At 43.2% G+C, this 13,867-nt stretch overlaps 2 protein-coding genes across 2 annotated transcripts; one reads left to right on the forward strand and one right to left on the reverse strand.

The window, feature by feature from the left end:
* Positions 1–418: 418 nt before the first annotated feature.
* On the forward strand, positions 419–1,213 carry ATNIH1004_009207 (uncharacterized protein; the record flags this gene model as incomplete). The annotated part of the gene is made up of 1 exon (XM_033573805.1): positions 419–1,213. One exon carries the CDS (start codon positions 419–421, stop codon positions 1,211–1,213), a length of 795 nt encoding a protein of 264 aa, XP_033424357.1.
* Positions 1,214–5,401: 4,188 nt separating this feature from the next.
* On the reverse strand, positions 5,402–5,925 carry ATNIH1004_009208 (GNAT family N-acetyltransferase; the record flags this gene model as incomplete). Its single annotated transcript, XM_033573806.1, has 2 exons — positions 5,402–5,655; positions 5,715–5,925. The coding sequence occupies 2 exons, from the start codon at positions 5,923–5,925 to the stop codon at positions 5,402–5,404; spliced, it is 465 nt and encodes a 154-aa protein (XP_033424358.1).
* Between the last annotated feature and the right edge of the window lie 7,942 nt (positions 5,926–13,867).

Raw genomic sequence — 13,867 nt, forward strand, 5'->3', positions numbered from 1 at the left:
CATGTGAGGATAACAAGGATAATGACAACACCGATAGCAACACCAACGAGAATTCCAATACCAACAAAAACACAAACAAAAACACAAACACAAACACCAATACAAACATTAACACAAACACCAACATTAACACCAACATCAACAATGGTGGCAACACTCCTTCCGGTGGTATCAATATCAATGTTGACTGCAAAACTGGAACCGAAAAAGGCTGTACTACCAACACAGGAACCAGCACTCCTCCTGGTGGCAGCACTCCTCCTGGTAGCAGCACTCCTCCTGGTAGCAGCACTCCTCCCGGTGGCAGCACTCCTCCCGGTGGCAGCACTCCTCCCGGTGGCAGCACTCCTCCCGGTGGCAGCACTCCTCCTGGTGGCAGCACTCCTCCTGGCGGCAGCACTTCCCCTCCATGTGAGGAATGCGAAACCCACCTACTGGTGGTAACACTCCTCCCGGTGGCAGCACTCCTCCCGGTGGCAGCACTCCTCCCGGTGGCAGCACTCCTCCCGGTGGCAGCACTCCTCCTGGTGGCAGCACTCCTCCTGGTGGCAGCACTCCTCCCGGTGGCAGCACTCCTCCCGGTGGCAGCACTCCTCCCGGTGGCAGCACTCCTCCCGGTGGCAGCACTCCTCCTGGTGGCAGCACTCCTCCCGGTGGCAGCACTCCTCCCGGTGGTAGCACTCCTCCTGGCGGCAGCACTTCCCCTCCATGTGAGGAATGCGAAAACCCACCCACTGGTGGCAGCACTCCCCCTCCTTGCGAGGAATGCGAAAACCCGCCTTCTGGTGGCAGCACACCTCCTGGTGGTATGACTCCTCCTGGTGGTATGACTCCTCCTGGTGGTATGACTCCTCCTGGTGGTATGACTCCTCCTGGTGGTATGACTCCTCCTGGTGGTATGACTCCTCCTGGTGGTATGACTCCTCCGTGTGAGGAATGCGAAAACCCGCCTCCTGATAGCAGCACACCTCCTGGTGGTATAATTCCTGGTGGTATGATTCCTGGTGGTATGATTCCTGGTGGCATGATTCCTGGTGGTATGACTCCTCCGTGTGAGGAATGTGAAAACCCGCCTCCTGATAGCAGCACACCTCCTGGTGGTATAATTCCTGGTGGTATGATTCCTGGTGGTATGACTCCTAGCGGCAGCACTCCGTGTGAGGAATGCGAAAACCCGCCTCCTGAGGATTGTGAAGAGGGGGAGGGCTTTTAGTAGATGGATGGTGGCGCCGAGTGCGAGAAATAAACCATCATTAATGAGGCTCAATTTGTCTCCTTCCTTTTCTAATTTAGCCTCAACCGTGTCGGTATGAGCTAGACTTTGTTTGGCTATTGTTTGCTGGGATTTCATTCTTGTCACTCATTTATGTGTAATCAATAATTCGCTCTTTGTCCAGTCATTCGTTGATCACGATATGGCTTGGATTAATACAATATTTCTGGACTAAAGTCTATGTCCTATTATACTTTTCAAATGTCTATATTCGCATCTCACTTTTGAAATCGTAGGATATTCCATGTAACGGTCCTGGCCCGTTGCAGTCAGGTTATATAAAGGACGGTTTTATATAGGATATAAAGGTGGAACGATCGCTTTCCAGTTTCGTTGTTGAAGTGTGTTTTTGCCAATGTTTCCCCTATAATCTCCGAACCAGGACCCTGATTGAAAGCAAGGGTGGACAAGAAAGGAGATTTATATAAAAACGATACTGGTGTCGTTCTTCTTGCAGGACGAATCCAGTCTCTTGTGAGGACCTGGTTAGGCCACGGGAATGTTAAGGCTCTCTAGAAAATTGTTGTTCCTCCCAAGAACACCAACGCTTTTCCCAAGAGCTGATCATACAATCAATTCCATGAGAGAAGTTAGCTATACTGCTATAGGAGTATGTGTGCCTTCCTAAGTGACCCGCAATGATGTCACCTGTCCGCGCTCGGCTTGACGACCAAGATCTCGTATATCGATGAGCACTTCTCTTAGGAAGTCATTCATGGTTGACTCTAGGAGATCTGCAATCACACAAAGCTGAATTAACCAGGATAGTAAAAAGCTGTAGAACGGTCTCTTCGAGGGAAACAAGTTGCAACTTACGGCTTTATCTTCATAACAACCGTCTTTGTAGTAACTATATTGCATACTGATTATTGATCTGTTGTTTATGATTACCACTTTGGGTCTAGTGCTAAGAGCAGTCTCCACTGTGTGTACAACACCCATCCATCCGTAAACCGAGTTGCCGAGAAAGCTTTGGCATCGAAACGAAGAATTCTCTGGAGTATCTAGAGTTATTCGTCGGGTTGAATATAGCATTGGCAACGTCCATGATCTTAACTTTCTTTTATACGATGCAGTTATTTCCCCAGGACATATTAGTATAAATTAAATGCCAAAAATAATTATATATATGGATTATCGCCCAGATCGAGGCCGCAGAGCATTAAATAATTAAGTGGCTTATAAAATTAGGTTATTAAAAGCCTCGATAAGTGCTGTTATTTAAGCCTATCACGCCCAGTTAACTTACTTTGATAAGCGAAGTATGTCTAAGGATTTTCGTCGTCTAGATAGTGGTCAGGCTGGGGAACCAATGCAGATCCTCGCGATTTGACATTTAGCGCCCGTCAAATCACCCCTTAATACGATCTCTATGATACAAGCTTTCCAAGCTACGGCGCTAGAGCCTGTTACCGCTCTTCTGCTGTTCTACTGTAACCGCTGCCTCTCGGCTCTCGGCGAAATTACCATCGGATCTGCCACACATACCTTAGAACCTGGTAAAGATGTCCAAGGAATCGCTGATTCATATCTTTCGGATGAAAGTGTCACCGTAGTATTGTACTGAGCTTGGTAGGTGTTCGTTCAATCTGTTTCTGTTATGGAGATATATGTCAGGCGGCGCGGAGTATTTGACGATCCATTCTACCCCTCAATACTTTAGTTAGCTGAACATCTCAATGAGCATATTGGAAGCCGCTTAGTAGACTCAGTTGGTTGAGATACTGTGATTCGTGGTGTTTCCACCGATGACAGCTATTTCCTAGTATGGCTGAGGGCCTGTAGCTGATTTATAGCTCCCTGCGCTTCACTTCCCCTAAATTCCACAACAGTTTCAGTCTTTATAACCCACGGTGCTTTCTAGTCCGAGCACAGCAAAAGATAAGTTATACCACATGCGAAATAGGATTAAAAGTATAACTATCTGAACATATGCAGGACACAAACTTTCTTCGCTGGACCGTTTTAGACAGTGCAAGTTTTCTGGCGCTTTCACCGACTGCCGTTTGAGGCAATGCACCTGGGATCTGGGAAATTATGGAGCAAATATTTGCTACTCGTTTAAAAAGTTTTTGATAAACAAATATATAATTAGACAAAATTAGGAGGCGAAGTTCTCAGAGTATACAATCCTCCTACGTCCTATATTCCTCCAACAGGAAAAGACAATGATAGTTAGCCATAAGAAGAAAACGAAGTATATGTTAACAGCGTGCGCTTTAGATTTAAGATATTTAGGCCAGAATATAATACTAAATATGGCCACACACATGTCTATCTCGTCGATCAACGTATATTGCTATTGTGGGCAGTGACGAATCCTATACCATGATACAGTTTTCCTTAATCAAATGGGTGTAACCTAAATTATAAATATTGTTATAGACAATAATAGTATAGTGGTAGACACGAAGATATACTTATCATGCACAATGCTGGGAAATTCTTCCTAGTAACTTGGTGTGAAATATTTATACTATCTTTAATCTCCGAAAAACCATACTGGCTAGGTCATATTGACTAAATATACCACATAAGTAACATCGTTGCTGTTATTAGTCCTATACAAGTTTCTTCCAGTGTGGTATTGTAGAGGAAGAAAAACCTATTTAAAAAACAGAACTAGAGAGTGTCACCAGTAGAAGTACATATTAAGAGACTGCGGGTGGAACTTAGTAATATTATTTGGTCTTACTCTAAGAGCCTAGTTTGACCATCTGCTGGCTAGACTGGCCCTGTTCGGGAACAGTCTGGGAAAGTTGACTATGTCTGTCACACAATTTAATAATAGGGTATGTAATATGAAACTAATTGTTAATATTAGAATTTGTGTATTAATTAAAAATCGTGAAATGGCTGAAGTCGACCGGGTATACCAGGGTGTTAGCCATGAATTTGACCTCTGAACAATTTTAAATTCTTAAAATGTTTAAAAGGTAGCTAAATCTGATACTTTAGATATTAAGGAACATGCACAATTGGAAGTTGGTAAAACAGAAGCAGATTGACTTTGCCTGGAGGTTTTACTCCGGAGATGCTGTGTAAACCCGGTTAAAAATAAAGTAAAAACCGGCGGAGATACTGCTTTCTCTGGCTTCTGCGATACGAGGACCGAAGAGGGCATAATAACGGTCGACAAATTAATAGGTGGCATAACACCTGGTCCTTGGGTAGAGAGAGAAATAAAAGTCATCGGGAAGTGTGTTTGCGGTCCTAAACTAATATTTTCTGCAGGGTCTACAATATCGATATTTATACAGGAAGTAGATATATTTTCTTGTTTAGTCTATGCCATGGTCAACGTACCAGGAACACATACCGGCCATTGGTGATTCACAGATACTGTTGTATTCCATAGCCACTATAGTGTGTACAAACTACGAGCTTGTAGGCCATCGAGCAGTTTAAATAGAGGGATGTTGACACCCGAATCTCCACAGTAAGGATAGGAAACTAGAACCTAAGGCAGTTGGATTGATTAACACGCCAGCCTAAATGGTCGAAGTCATTTTTCCAGTTATCTGGCCAGCCGAGCGCATCTGTGTGCGGGGTGGATTCCTTACCCCAGAAAAAGCAGCACCCTAAACGATATATCCTTAGTTGGTCAGTGCTGAGGTGTCACTTTAAAGGTGTTTTCTCCAAAATTACTCTATATACCATAGGATTTACAAGATAATATAAGTCCGTGGATGCCTTAAGGCAGTCAAGCAAGTTAATTATTAATACAAGAAAAATTTCATAGCCGTTAATTTCATACTTCAGACTTCATGACGAGATATATAAGATAGCATTCAAGTCGCTGCTTATTCTAACTGTGTGTTCTCTGTTGTTTTGTCTGCCTGCATTAGGCCCAGATCTCCTAGATCTCCTTGGAGAAGAAAGACTTCGCTCTATTCTTCCGCGCAAGCGAGAGCCCACTCTCGAACCCCCGGCTAGTAGGCAGCCCCAATGCCGGAGCTCGCTCCTTATAAAGGAGGATGAAATAATTAGGAAATAATTCCTGTCATATGACTTCGACAAGAACAAACAGAGTCTCCGGGAAGCAATACTGTCAGGAAGCTATAAAATTCCGGTGCTCCTTTCCTAGCTCAAAAACTCCATATCATGATATCGAACTATCGAGCACACCTAAGGATACCAAATCATTCCAGTCAACCTAAACATACCATATCCACTGTACGCCGGAGCGAATCTAGCCAAATCGGTATCTGCATATTTTGTCTCTTTGAATCCCGAATTGACGTAGAATTCATACGCCGCTGGCTCGGCACAAACAGCAACAGGGAGACCTTCAGACTTCGCTCTTTCAAAGCACCTCTGCACCAAAGCCGATCCAATCCCCCGCCTCCGGCTAGACTGTTTAACACACATATATACCAATTCTAGGCCAGATACGGTCAACAACAGTGTTCTTTCAATAGCAGGTATGGAGAAACCATACCATACCGCTCGATGGCTTTCACATCCTTCGTAATTATATTGATCGCCTGAGTAACCTCCATAAGGACGTCCGTATCAACTCCATCTGGCCCTTTTGGTTCCTCGGCTCCGTCACTCTCTTTCGTTTTCTGTGGAGTAGGCTGTCTCCGGGTAAATACAATATACCCTAGAATTTCCCCTGTCTCACCATCGACTGCCTTCAGCGAACTCATGTCGAGTCCGCGCTCCACAGCGCTGGTGTATGACGCCTTCTGGTCTACTTCGTTGGGCCAGTCTTTCCAAATGAGATGGTTGATGCAGAGAGAGCTTGGAAGCGTAAAGCAGGTTTGCGATGGTTGGGATGTCCGAGCGTGAGACAGTATGAACGGTGTAATTGGGCTGAGACATCTTGATTACCGGCTTTACTTCTCAGGACTTGGCTGTTGTGGATGGTTTAGTTTACAGTTTAAAATTCTGTAGAGTGAATGGTACTATATATGTACTTCATAGCAGCAGGCGTCACAATTATTAGTAATCAGGCTTGCGTACGACGATGAATAGGCTACCAAGCACCATATACAGTACTCATCGTACGCATTACAAATATCTCCTCTTTTTCTCCTTTCTTATGATTCTCGGAGATGTGTTTGATGGCTCTCCGGTTGCTACCTACCAGCCGTAGAGTATTCACTAGTTCATTTATATGTATTTTGGCACACTTACTGTAAGACAAAGTCCATGATATGTACATACATAAAGTGGTTTAGCTATATGTAATGGGAAAACATTAATTGCATGGGACACAGAAGTCTGCCTCCATGTTGAACTGGTAAAGCTACTGCGCCATATATCTTGGCCCTGTATGCGGAGAGACAATCTTGCCAAGTAGCGTAAGGAATCATATAACGTAACATAAAATAGCAGATACTAGCATATATCCCTCGGAATTTGACTAACCCCCGTTCAGTCGACAAATTCTTCATATTTGAAGTTTCCTATAGGTGTTTAGGCAGAATATTACTAGTAATCTGTATCCTAGGCTTTGCCAAGTACGAATCCTAAGGCAGGATGTGAGTAACATCGAAGCTACTGCTGCATAGTGACAATTTACATGTCCGTGCGACTGATTATATAGTCCTATCTGCGGGTCCACCGCGCCTAATGCGCAACCCTAAAAATATAAGGTTTTACGGGGTATGCACGGAGTAGCTCTATAATTAAGACAGCTAATAACGTCTGCAGCGCACTCTCTTTGATCTTTAAAAGAAGCATTAGCAATAGGTGCTAACAGCTTATATAGTAGACTATCCAGCGGGCCGTAGAGCCATGTTTCAACCATATTGGTTATTTGAATACCCTGTTATGCCCGACCTATTATACTTCTAGGGTTCTACGGAAGATAGGAGCCCGAATGGGAAGTCTATTTTCATTATACAACAATTCAAAACTGATAAACTGCCTCAGCTAGAATCTAATCAAGAATTCTCCAAAGCGGCATTTCTGGTGCCTGCCTCCGTGCGGAGGAGCAATCACTCGACAAACTTGAAAGTTAGACTTTCATATTAACATTTCTCGGAAGTGAGAGTCATTTCAAGTTGTGGTGTGTTATTATAATTCACAAATGCCAAGAAATATATTGGCCAGGTTTCCAGGGGAAGATTTCGAGGGCACTATTTTCATCTGCTGAATTGGCGACTTGGGAATGCTCAGAGAATCTACCTTGGCTGGTACCACTATTCTCCTTGTTATATTGGATAAGGGTTCAAATCAAAGGCGTACGGAGATGAGTGTAAAGGGCTGGGGACCGTTTGAGTTCTCAGGCTTATGGTCCCTGTCCCCATTACCCCTATTGTCCCCGTTGGTCCCTATTGCCCCTGCGGGCCCTCCAGTCCCTTTTAGCCCCATTGGCCCTCGACCCATATCATGTAACTTTTCAATTTATTTGTTCACCACTCATTATCCTCTTTCTTTCTTCCCTTCAACGATTCCTTTTGTACATAGCCTATGTTATAGGTTCTACGGGTTCAGCCCCTGACAGTGTTTCTTTAGTCTTCGGAGGTTGGGCCCACATACTTCTGTTTTGGCAGAAATGCCGTGTATGGCTGTAATGTTACTTTTCATATATTCTTATATAAAGACGCACTTTAAGCAACAAAATCAAGACATATAATTATACATTATAGTTGGCCAAGTGGCCCAAAAATAATCCCAAAAAGTGCAAAATGATGCTATACAAAGCACTAGAATAGTGGTCGATCTCCTAAATGCTGGCGTTTCGAGAGATACCCCCTAACTCTAGTGTTTTTCTGTGAATACGTTCCTCTACAGCTCTCTTTGTATGCGTTTCCTCCTTCCAACAAAATAATCTCTTGAACATGATGGACGGAGATGCCCAATCTAACGTTGTAGAGTCTCCTGGTGCAGCTCACCCCATGCCTGTTTCCATGCAGATTTTGCAGTTCTTTTATGCCGCGGAGCTCCTGAAGTTTCTTTAGCCATAGCCACGCCCACTCAACTGCATTGAGCTCTGGAGAGTTGCCCGGCCAATTAAGGATCTTTTCAGCACCATGACGATTAAATACAGTTTTTTGAGAGTGATGACGGTGAACAGAAGCTCCATCCTCCAGAACAATCGTATTCAGGCGCTCGATCAGGCATTCTTTTGCAAGTGTATAAGCTAGGTCTCGAGGTCTTCCTAAAAAAAAAAAAAAAAGATATTATACCTTTTTTTCTCAGTACAAGAAACACTTACCTTATAGGTATCGATACCAGCCGATTTCTCCCTTGGTCTCTCGCTCCAACTTGCCATTCTTTCTTGTCCAATTCCATCTAGCCTCTTTACCTGGTGTTTTTACCTATACTAAACCATTCTTTCAAGTGATGTATTCAGCTCCCATTCTTCTCTTTACAGGTTAAAGCTCCTCATTCATAGCTGCAAAATCTTTAGAATCCTCTTTTCTTTGCTACCCTGTCTCCGTTTTCCAGATATGTAAAATTCCTGTCTTATAGTATGTAAAATATCATCATACCATAAAGTTAGACTTCCCATCCCAGTGGCGGCGAGTACAAGAGATTTCATCGGTTAAATAACTTTTTTAAGGTCCTCCAGCTCCAATCTTGAAGGGCGAGACATAATTCTAAACTTCCTCCTTTTTACTCGTCAGTAAAGCCAGGTTTAGTAGTAGGTTTAACTGGATGAAAGCTTATGATCACGAAGAATACATCAAACTGGGAGGGGATGAAGAAAAGTTTTAAAAGCAAGAATCTCACAAGATTTTTCTCTTCCATTCCAGTCCTTTCGTACGGATTCGGTTATGGCTTTTTGTGTTGAATCTGCTACTTTTGGACGAACAGAACGTTTACCATCAGTCTGGTTTAAAGCCTCGCTCGCGCGCTTTCCTATCAAGAGATTTAGGCGTATTCCGGTGCATGCCAGTAATGGCTTCAATCTGCTTAAGCTCTATACCAGCATGGTATAAAGTAAGCGTTTGAACACGTACTCTAACTGAATGATATGATCCGCTCATTGTTATGGCAGTGGTAGTAGTACGGAGTAGGCAGGCAGGCAGGCAATAATAAGATCTCTTTAACTCTTAAATAGCTTCATAATTACTTTTCTAAAAAAAGAAAATACAGGACCACTCTATATTTTATTTATTTATGCTTGAAAATGAGCTGTCTTCATGCAGGCGGACCACCTCGGATGACTAAAGAAACACACCTCCGTAATTAATAAAGGCTTGCACTTTTCCGACAGTTCGTAGTGAAGTTGTGCTTGAGAATTACACCTGCCAAGTCTCCAGCATATTGGAATTATGATTCCGCCTGGAGTACGGTGTGTTCCAAAAGTCATGAGCAGGCGCTAGTGATTTTACTGTCTTGGCAGTGAGGTAGTTTCCATAGTAATATATACAGTAGATCTCTTAGAGGTGTGTGACTGGTCATAAAGCCATATACCCCACAAAAAATGTTTGCTCTGAAGCTATTCGACCACAAAGAGTACCTGTTCTTAAGTGATTCTTTTTGATTATCCTACCTGCCTGCCTACCCATCCTCTATCTACCTTCGTGACCACACAACGCCGTGCAGGGAAAGTATCATCCAGTTAGAGTCCGTATTCAAGCGCTTACCTTACTTCATTCCGGGACAGGTTATAAAGAAATTGATTCCATTACATGTATACCTCGTCAAACTGTTCTATTTTGGAATAGAAAAGCTAAAAGCCGCGGATTCAACCCTGCTCTGACACCGGATCCTTTCTTAATCTATGGAAGATAACAAGCAATCGGGACGGCCTGGAGTGCCTGAAATAACCCAAACTGCTGTTACTGAATCTGATAAAAAGGACCGGAATGGACTTGAAAAATCCAGTGAGATTCTTGCATTTGACGCTTCTATTTCTACTACCCCTATCTGGCATATTCTTCATCAATTTGGTTTTCGTTCTGCTAAACCAACCACTAAACATGCCTTATTGACGGACAGAAACAAAGGCGCTTAGATTTTTTGCCTCGCCCATAAAGATTTGACCCTTGAAAATTGGATGAATATGATCTTTACTGATGAAGCCTCTGTCTCTCTTGGTCAGGAACGTGGAAGCGTAGGAATATTGCGTGCAAGTAAAGAAGCTTGTGAGATTTCCTGTATGCGCCGGTACTGAAAACGGAAGTCTGATTATGGTACGGAGGGGTTTTTCCTATTACAAAAAAGGTTCGATTCATATGAAAGCCGGAAACTGCTAAACAAACGAGAGGGGCCACAAAGGAGATTTTGAGGCTATTAACCAGGAGCTTGAACCTATGCAGAAAGAAGAATGGGAGATGAATAATAAACTGGCTCGTATGAAGCTTCGTCCAGTTAAAACCCCTGTAGGAGCCACAGTGGAATTGGACGAAGAAAAATGGCTGTGTAGTGCGAGAAGGAAATAGTGGTGATGCTTTTCCTTACAAAATTCTACATAAAGTCTAACATCTTCTCTATTTTAGGAAGTCCTTGAGTCCAAGATTATCCCCTTTCTAAAAGAATGCAAGATCGAGCGTCCAAATACTGTTGTGTTGGAAGGTGGAGCTCCAGCTCACCGTCATCGTTCAAACATAGAGTATATAATTTTCCATGAATTTCAACGGATAATGGATTGGCCAGGAAATTTTCCTAATCTAGACGAATTGAAGTTGCATGGCCGTATATTAAGCGCCGAATGGCCTCCCGGGGTGATCCAAGAGATTAAAAAATCTGCAGAATCTGCGTGGATTAAAGCTTGGGATGAGATGCCTCAAGAGGCAATCTAACACGGATTGAGCGGTTGGTACGCCATGTACAGGAGGTTATATAGCTTAGAGGAGGGAATGAATATAAACAAGGCCATACAGGCAAGGATACCTATGATTTAAGGGGACACATTGCGGGCTCGGATTTCGAAGCGCAAGGATCTCGAGGGCGCACTCTATTTTAAAGGAGATCTGAATAGCTCCCCTTTTTCGGTTGAATAGTATAATAATGTTTAATTTACAATGCCAAGTCTGACTTCCCATCTAAATTGCTGTGGGGCTTCGTACGGTGGCAGTACAGCCAAGACTTTTAGTGCCCCCCCCATGACTTCGAACACACCACCTAAACAGAATCATTTTATGGATATTATGGCCATTGTGGCCATTGTTGGTGGACTTACATTCCGGCTATTTCACATAATCCTGGTATTGCCCCTAGCCCGGATGCCTTCGTTCTCAACGTTGAAGCTTAATCTAGTGCTGGCCGGGATGAGAGGCAGACAAGTTGTCGGAATAAGGTAAATACTTCTCAGTTCACATATCTCTAATAATTTGCCACTTCGATCTCAAAATATACACACCTATGACAATGTCTCTACTAGGAGATGAGTTGTGATTGGTTCCAAGAAACAGCTTCCTTTATGTCGCGATCGGGTAATAACAGTGCGTGCTACGTAGCTTTATAACTTTCACTGTATTCATGTATGTGCAGTCACAGTGGCACTGCAAACTCTGTCTTGCAGATCAATTTCCACATTTTCCTTAATATTGGGGGGCATGTGGGATGTCGGGGGGCATTTTGAGATAAACCGGTCCAAACAAAATAAATAAATTACTCACAACCAGAGAATTGTGTAGGCAACTGTGAAGTAGGCGGACAAATGGGGAGGACAAGCTTTTCGCGTAGTGAGTTGGTATGACTGAAGATAAGATAGTGTCGCATTCTCTAAGCCATCCCACAGAAGTAATACCTAAAAGGAGAAGGAAAGAGAGAAATAAAGGAGAAGCACTGTTCAAGTTCTCCCAACTTCAGCCCCAGAGTTATTGATACAATATATTGTCGTGCGAAACCGCCTCCAGACAATTTTATAGGAGGGAGATGGTCTGGGCTCCTTAAGCGCTTCCGACGGTGCTTGCACCCCCACTCTTTGTCCCGAATACGAGGTACAGGTATAACTTCGCGGTGTGCAGCAGGGGTGACGGGTACTTAGCATAGCCTAGTGAGATCATTTCCCGATTTGTCGAGGGTCAAGTGCTCCTTGGGTGTTTATCTGGATTCTTAGTGTGCCACTGCGGGTCAGTCTCCCACAGAGCTACACTGAGCACAGACGCGTGTAACAAGCATCTTGGAGGGGCGGGACAATTATAATAATCATGATAAAACCTAAAACATATAGCTGTAGGATCAGCCCCAGTCGTCCTGAGAAAAGCTCTCTAATGATTTGTGATTCGTAGAATTAATTGTCAAGTGACTCCCTCCCTACTTATATTTTTACACACGAGAGCAGGTAATCTGACTGTGCCTGTGCCATTCAAGCTAGTTATGGCTGACGGGAAGGATGCGGCCCAACTCCGGATTCGGCCTAAATCTACATTCGTCATGTTTCCGATATTTGGTAGGGCTAGTTGATCTGCATCATCCGCACGCAAATATGGCCGTTATGATTACGTTCATCTTTGCTGCATACTTATCAGGTATTGGCGAGAGAAGTCCAACAGTAAGGGTGTACTATATATCCACATTCATTTTCTCCACTTTCGAATATATATATTCGAGTCATTTACTATTCATGGTAGATTGATTGTGTCTCGTATTAGACCAAGACTCAATCAAGCATAGCACTGGAGCTTCTTGTAAAGACTTTCCTAATGGAGTTATATTCACTTGCATCCGATCTAATGGCGTCCTCTATATATGAAACATCAAGCCGTCAGATCAGAATAACAAGCAATCTTCCCCTGGATTATAACAAAAGCACAGGGTTTCTTACTGTACTCAGTAAAAAGATCGTAATCTAATGCATTAGTGGTTACACGACAGCTGGGGGCGAGGATCTTAATTGGATCTTGTGCTTGATAATTCTAAATATGTACAATAGCTATGTAGAGGAAAGCAGATCATTTCACGGACACGAGGACAAGCTAACCAGCTGCTATGCAAGTGATCCCTGTCCTCATCCCACTTTCGCGGCTAGTTAGGACTTATCTATCCAACATTCCCTTTCCATGGGCGGAGTTAGCAATGCAGCCTTTATGGCAAGGAAAAAAAAAAAAAAAAAAAAAAAGGGAACACCTATAATAGATAGGTAGAGCAGCTTCGATGCGTGCACTCACTTATTAACTCATCTTTAGCTATATGTTGAATACAGGTGTCTGTTGAGTGCCCACCTTGTATTTAATATCTTAATACTGACTATCTATTTATTTTATTACTGCCCCGCTTTCATCCGATGTTTTTATTCACTAGCTTTTCCAAGCAAAATCTCTAACATTTTCTCCGTCGAATTCTCGCGGATTTGTCATGAGGTACACTTCAAGGCAGTCAACCATTCTTGGTGTACACTGGGCACTCTTTGGTGTAGCAACCATCGTGCTTGCAGCCCGGTTTTTCGTGAGATTTCGACTGCGCCCTGGATCGTTAGGATGGGATGATTGGTAATATTTTAACTCTGCGAGAAGGAATATCGTCAGCTAATATAATAACCTCAGGTCTATGTTACTTGCATACGTAGGTCTACGGAGTATAAATAAAAGATCAACCATTAAAATAGACAGGCTATTTCAATTCCTGCTGGTGCACTTGAGGTTATTCTTATCCAGGTCAGTTTATACCATAATTCCTTTCCAGATATAAGAAGTTAATAAGTATCTAGCTTGGTATTGGCAGGTACATCCCCCGTCTATCGCA

This window comes from Aspergillus tanneri (genome assembly GCF_003426965.1).
Source record: "Aspergillus tanneri strain NIH1004 chromosome Unknown AapTan_6_pilon_pilon_pilon, whole genome shotgun sequence".
Taxonomy (NCBI): Eukaryota; Fungi; Ascomycota; class Eurotiomycetes; order Eurotiales; family Aspergillaceae; genus Aspergillus; species Aspergillus tanneri.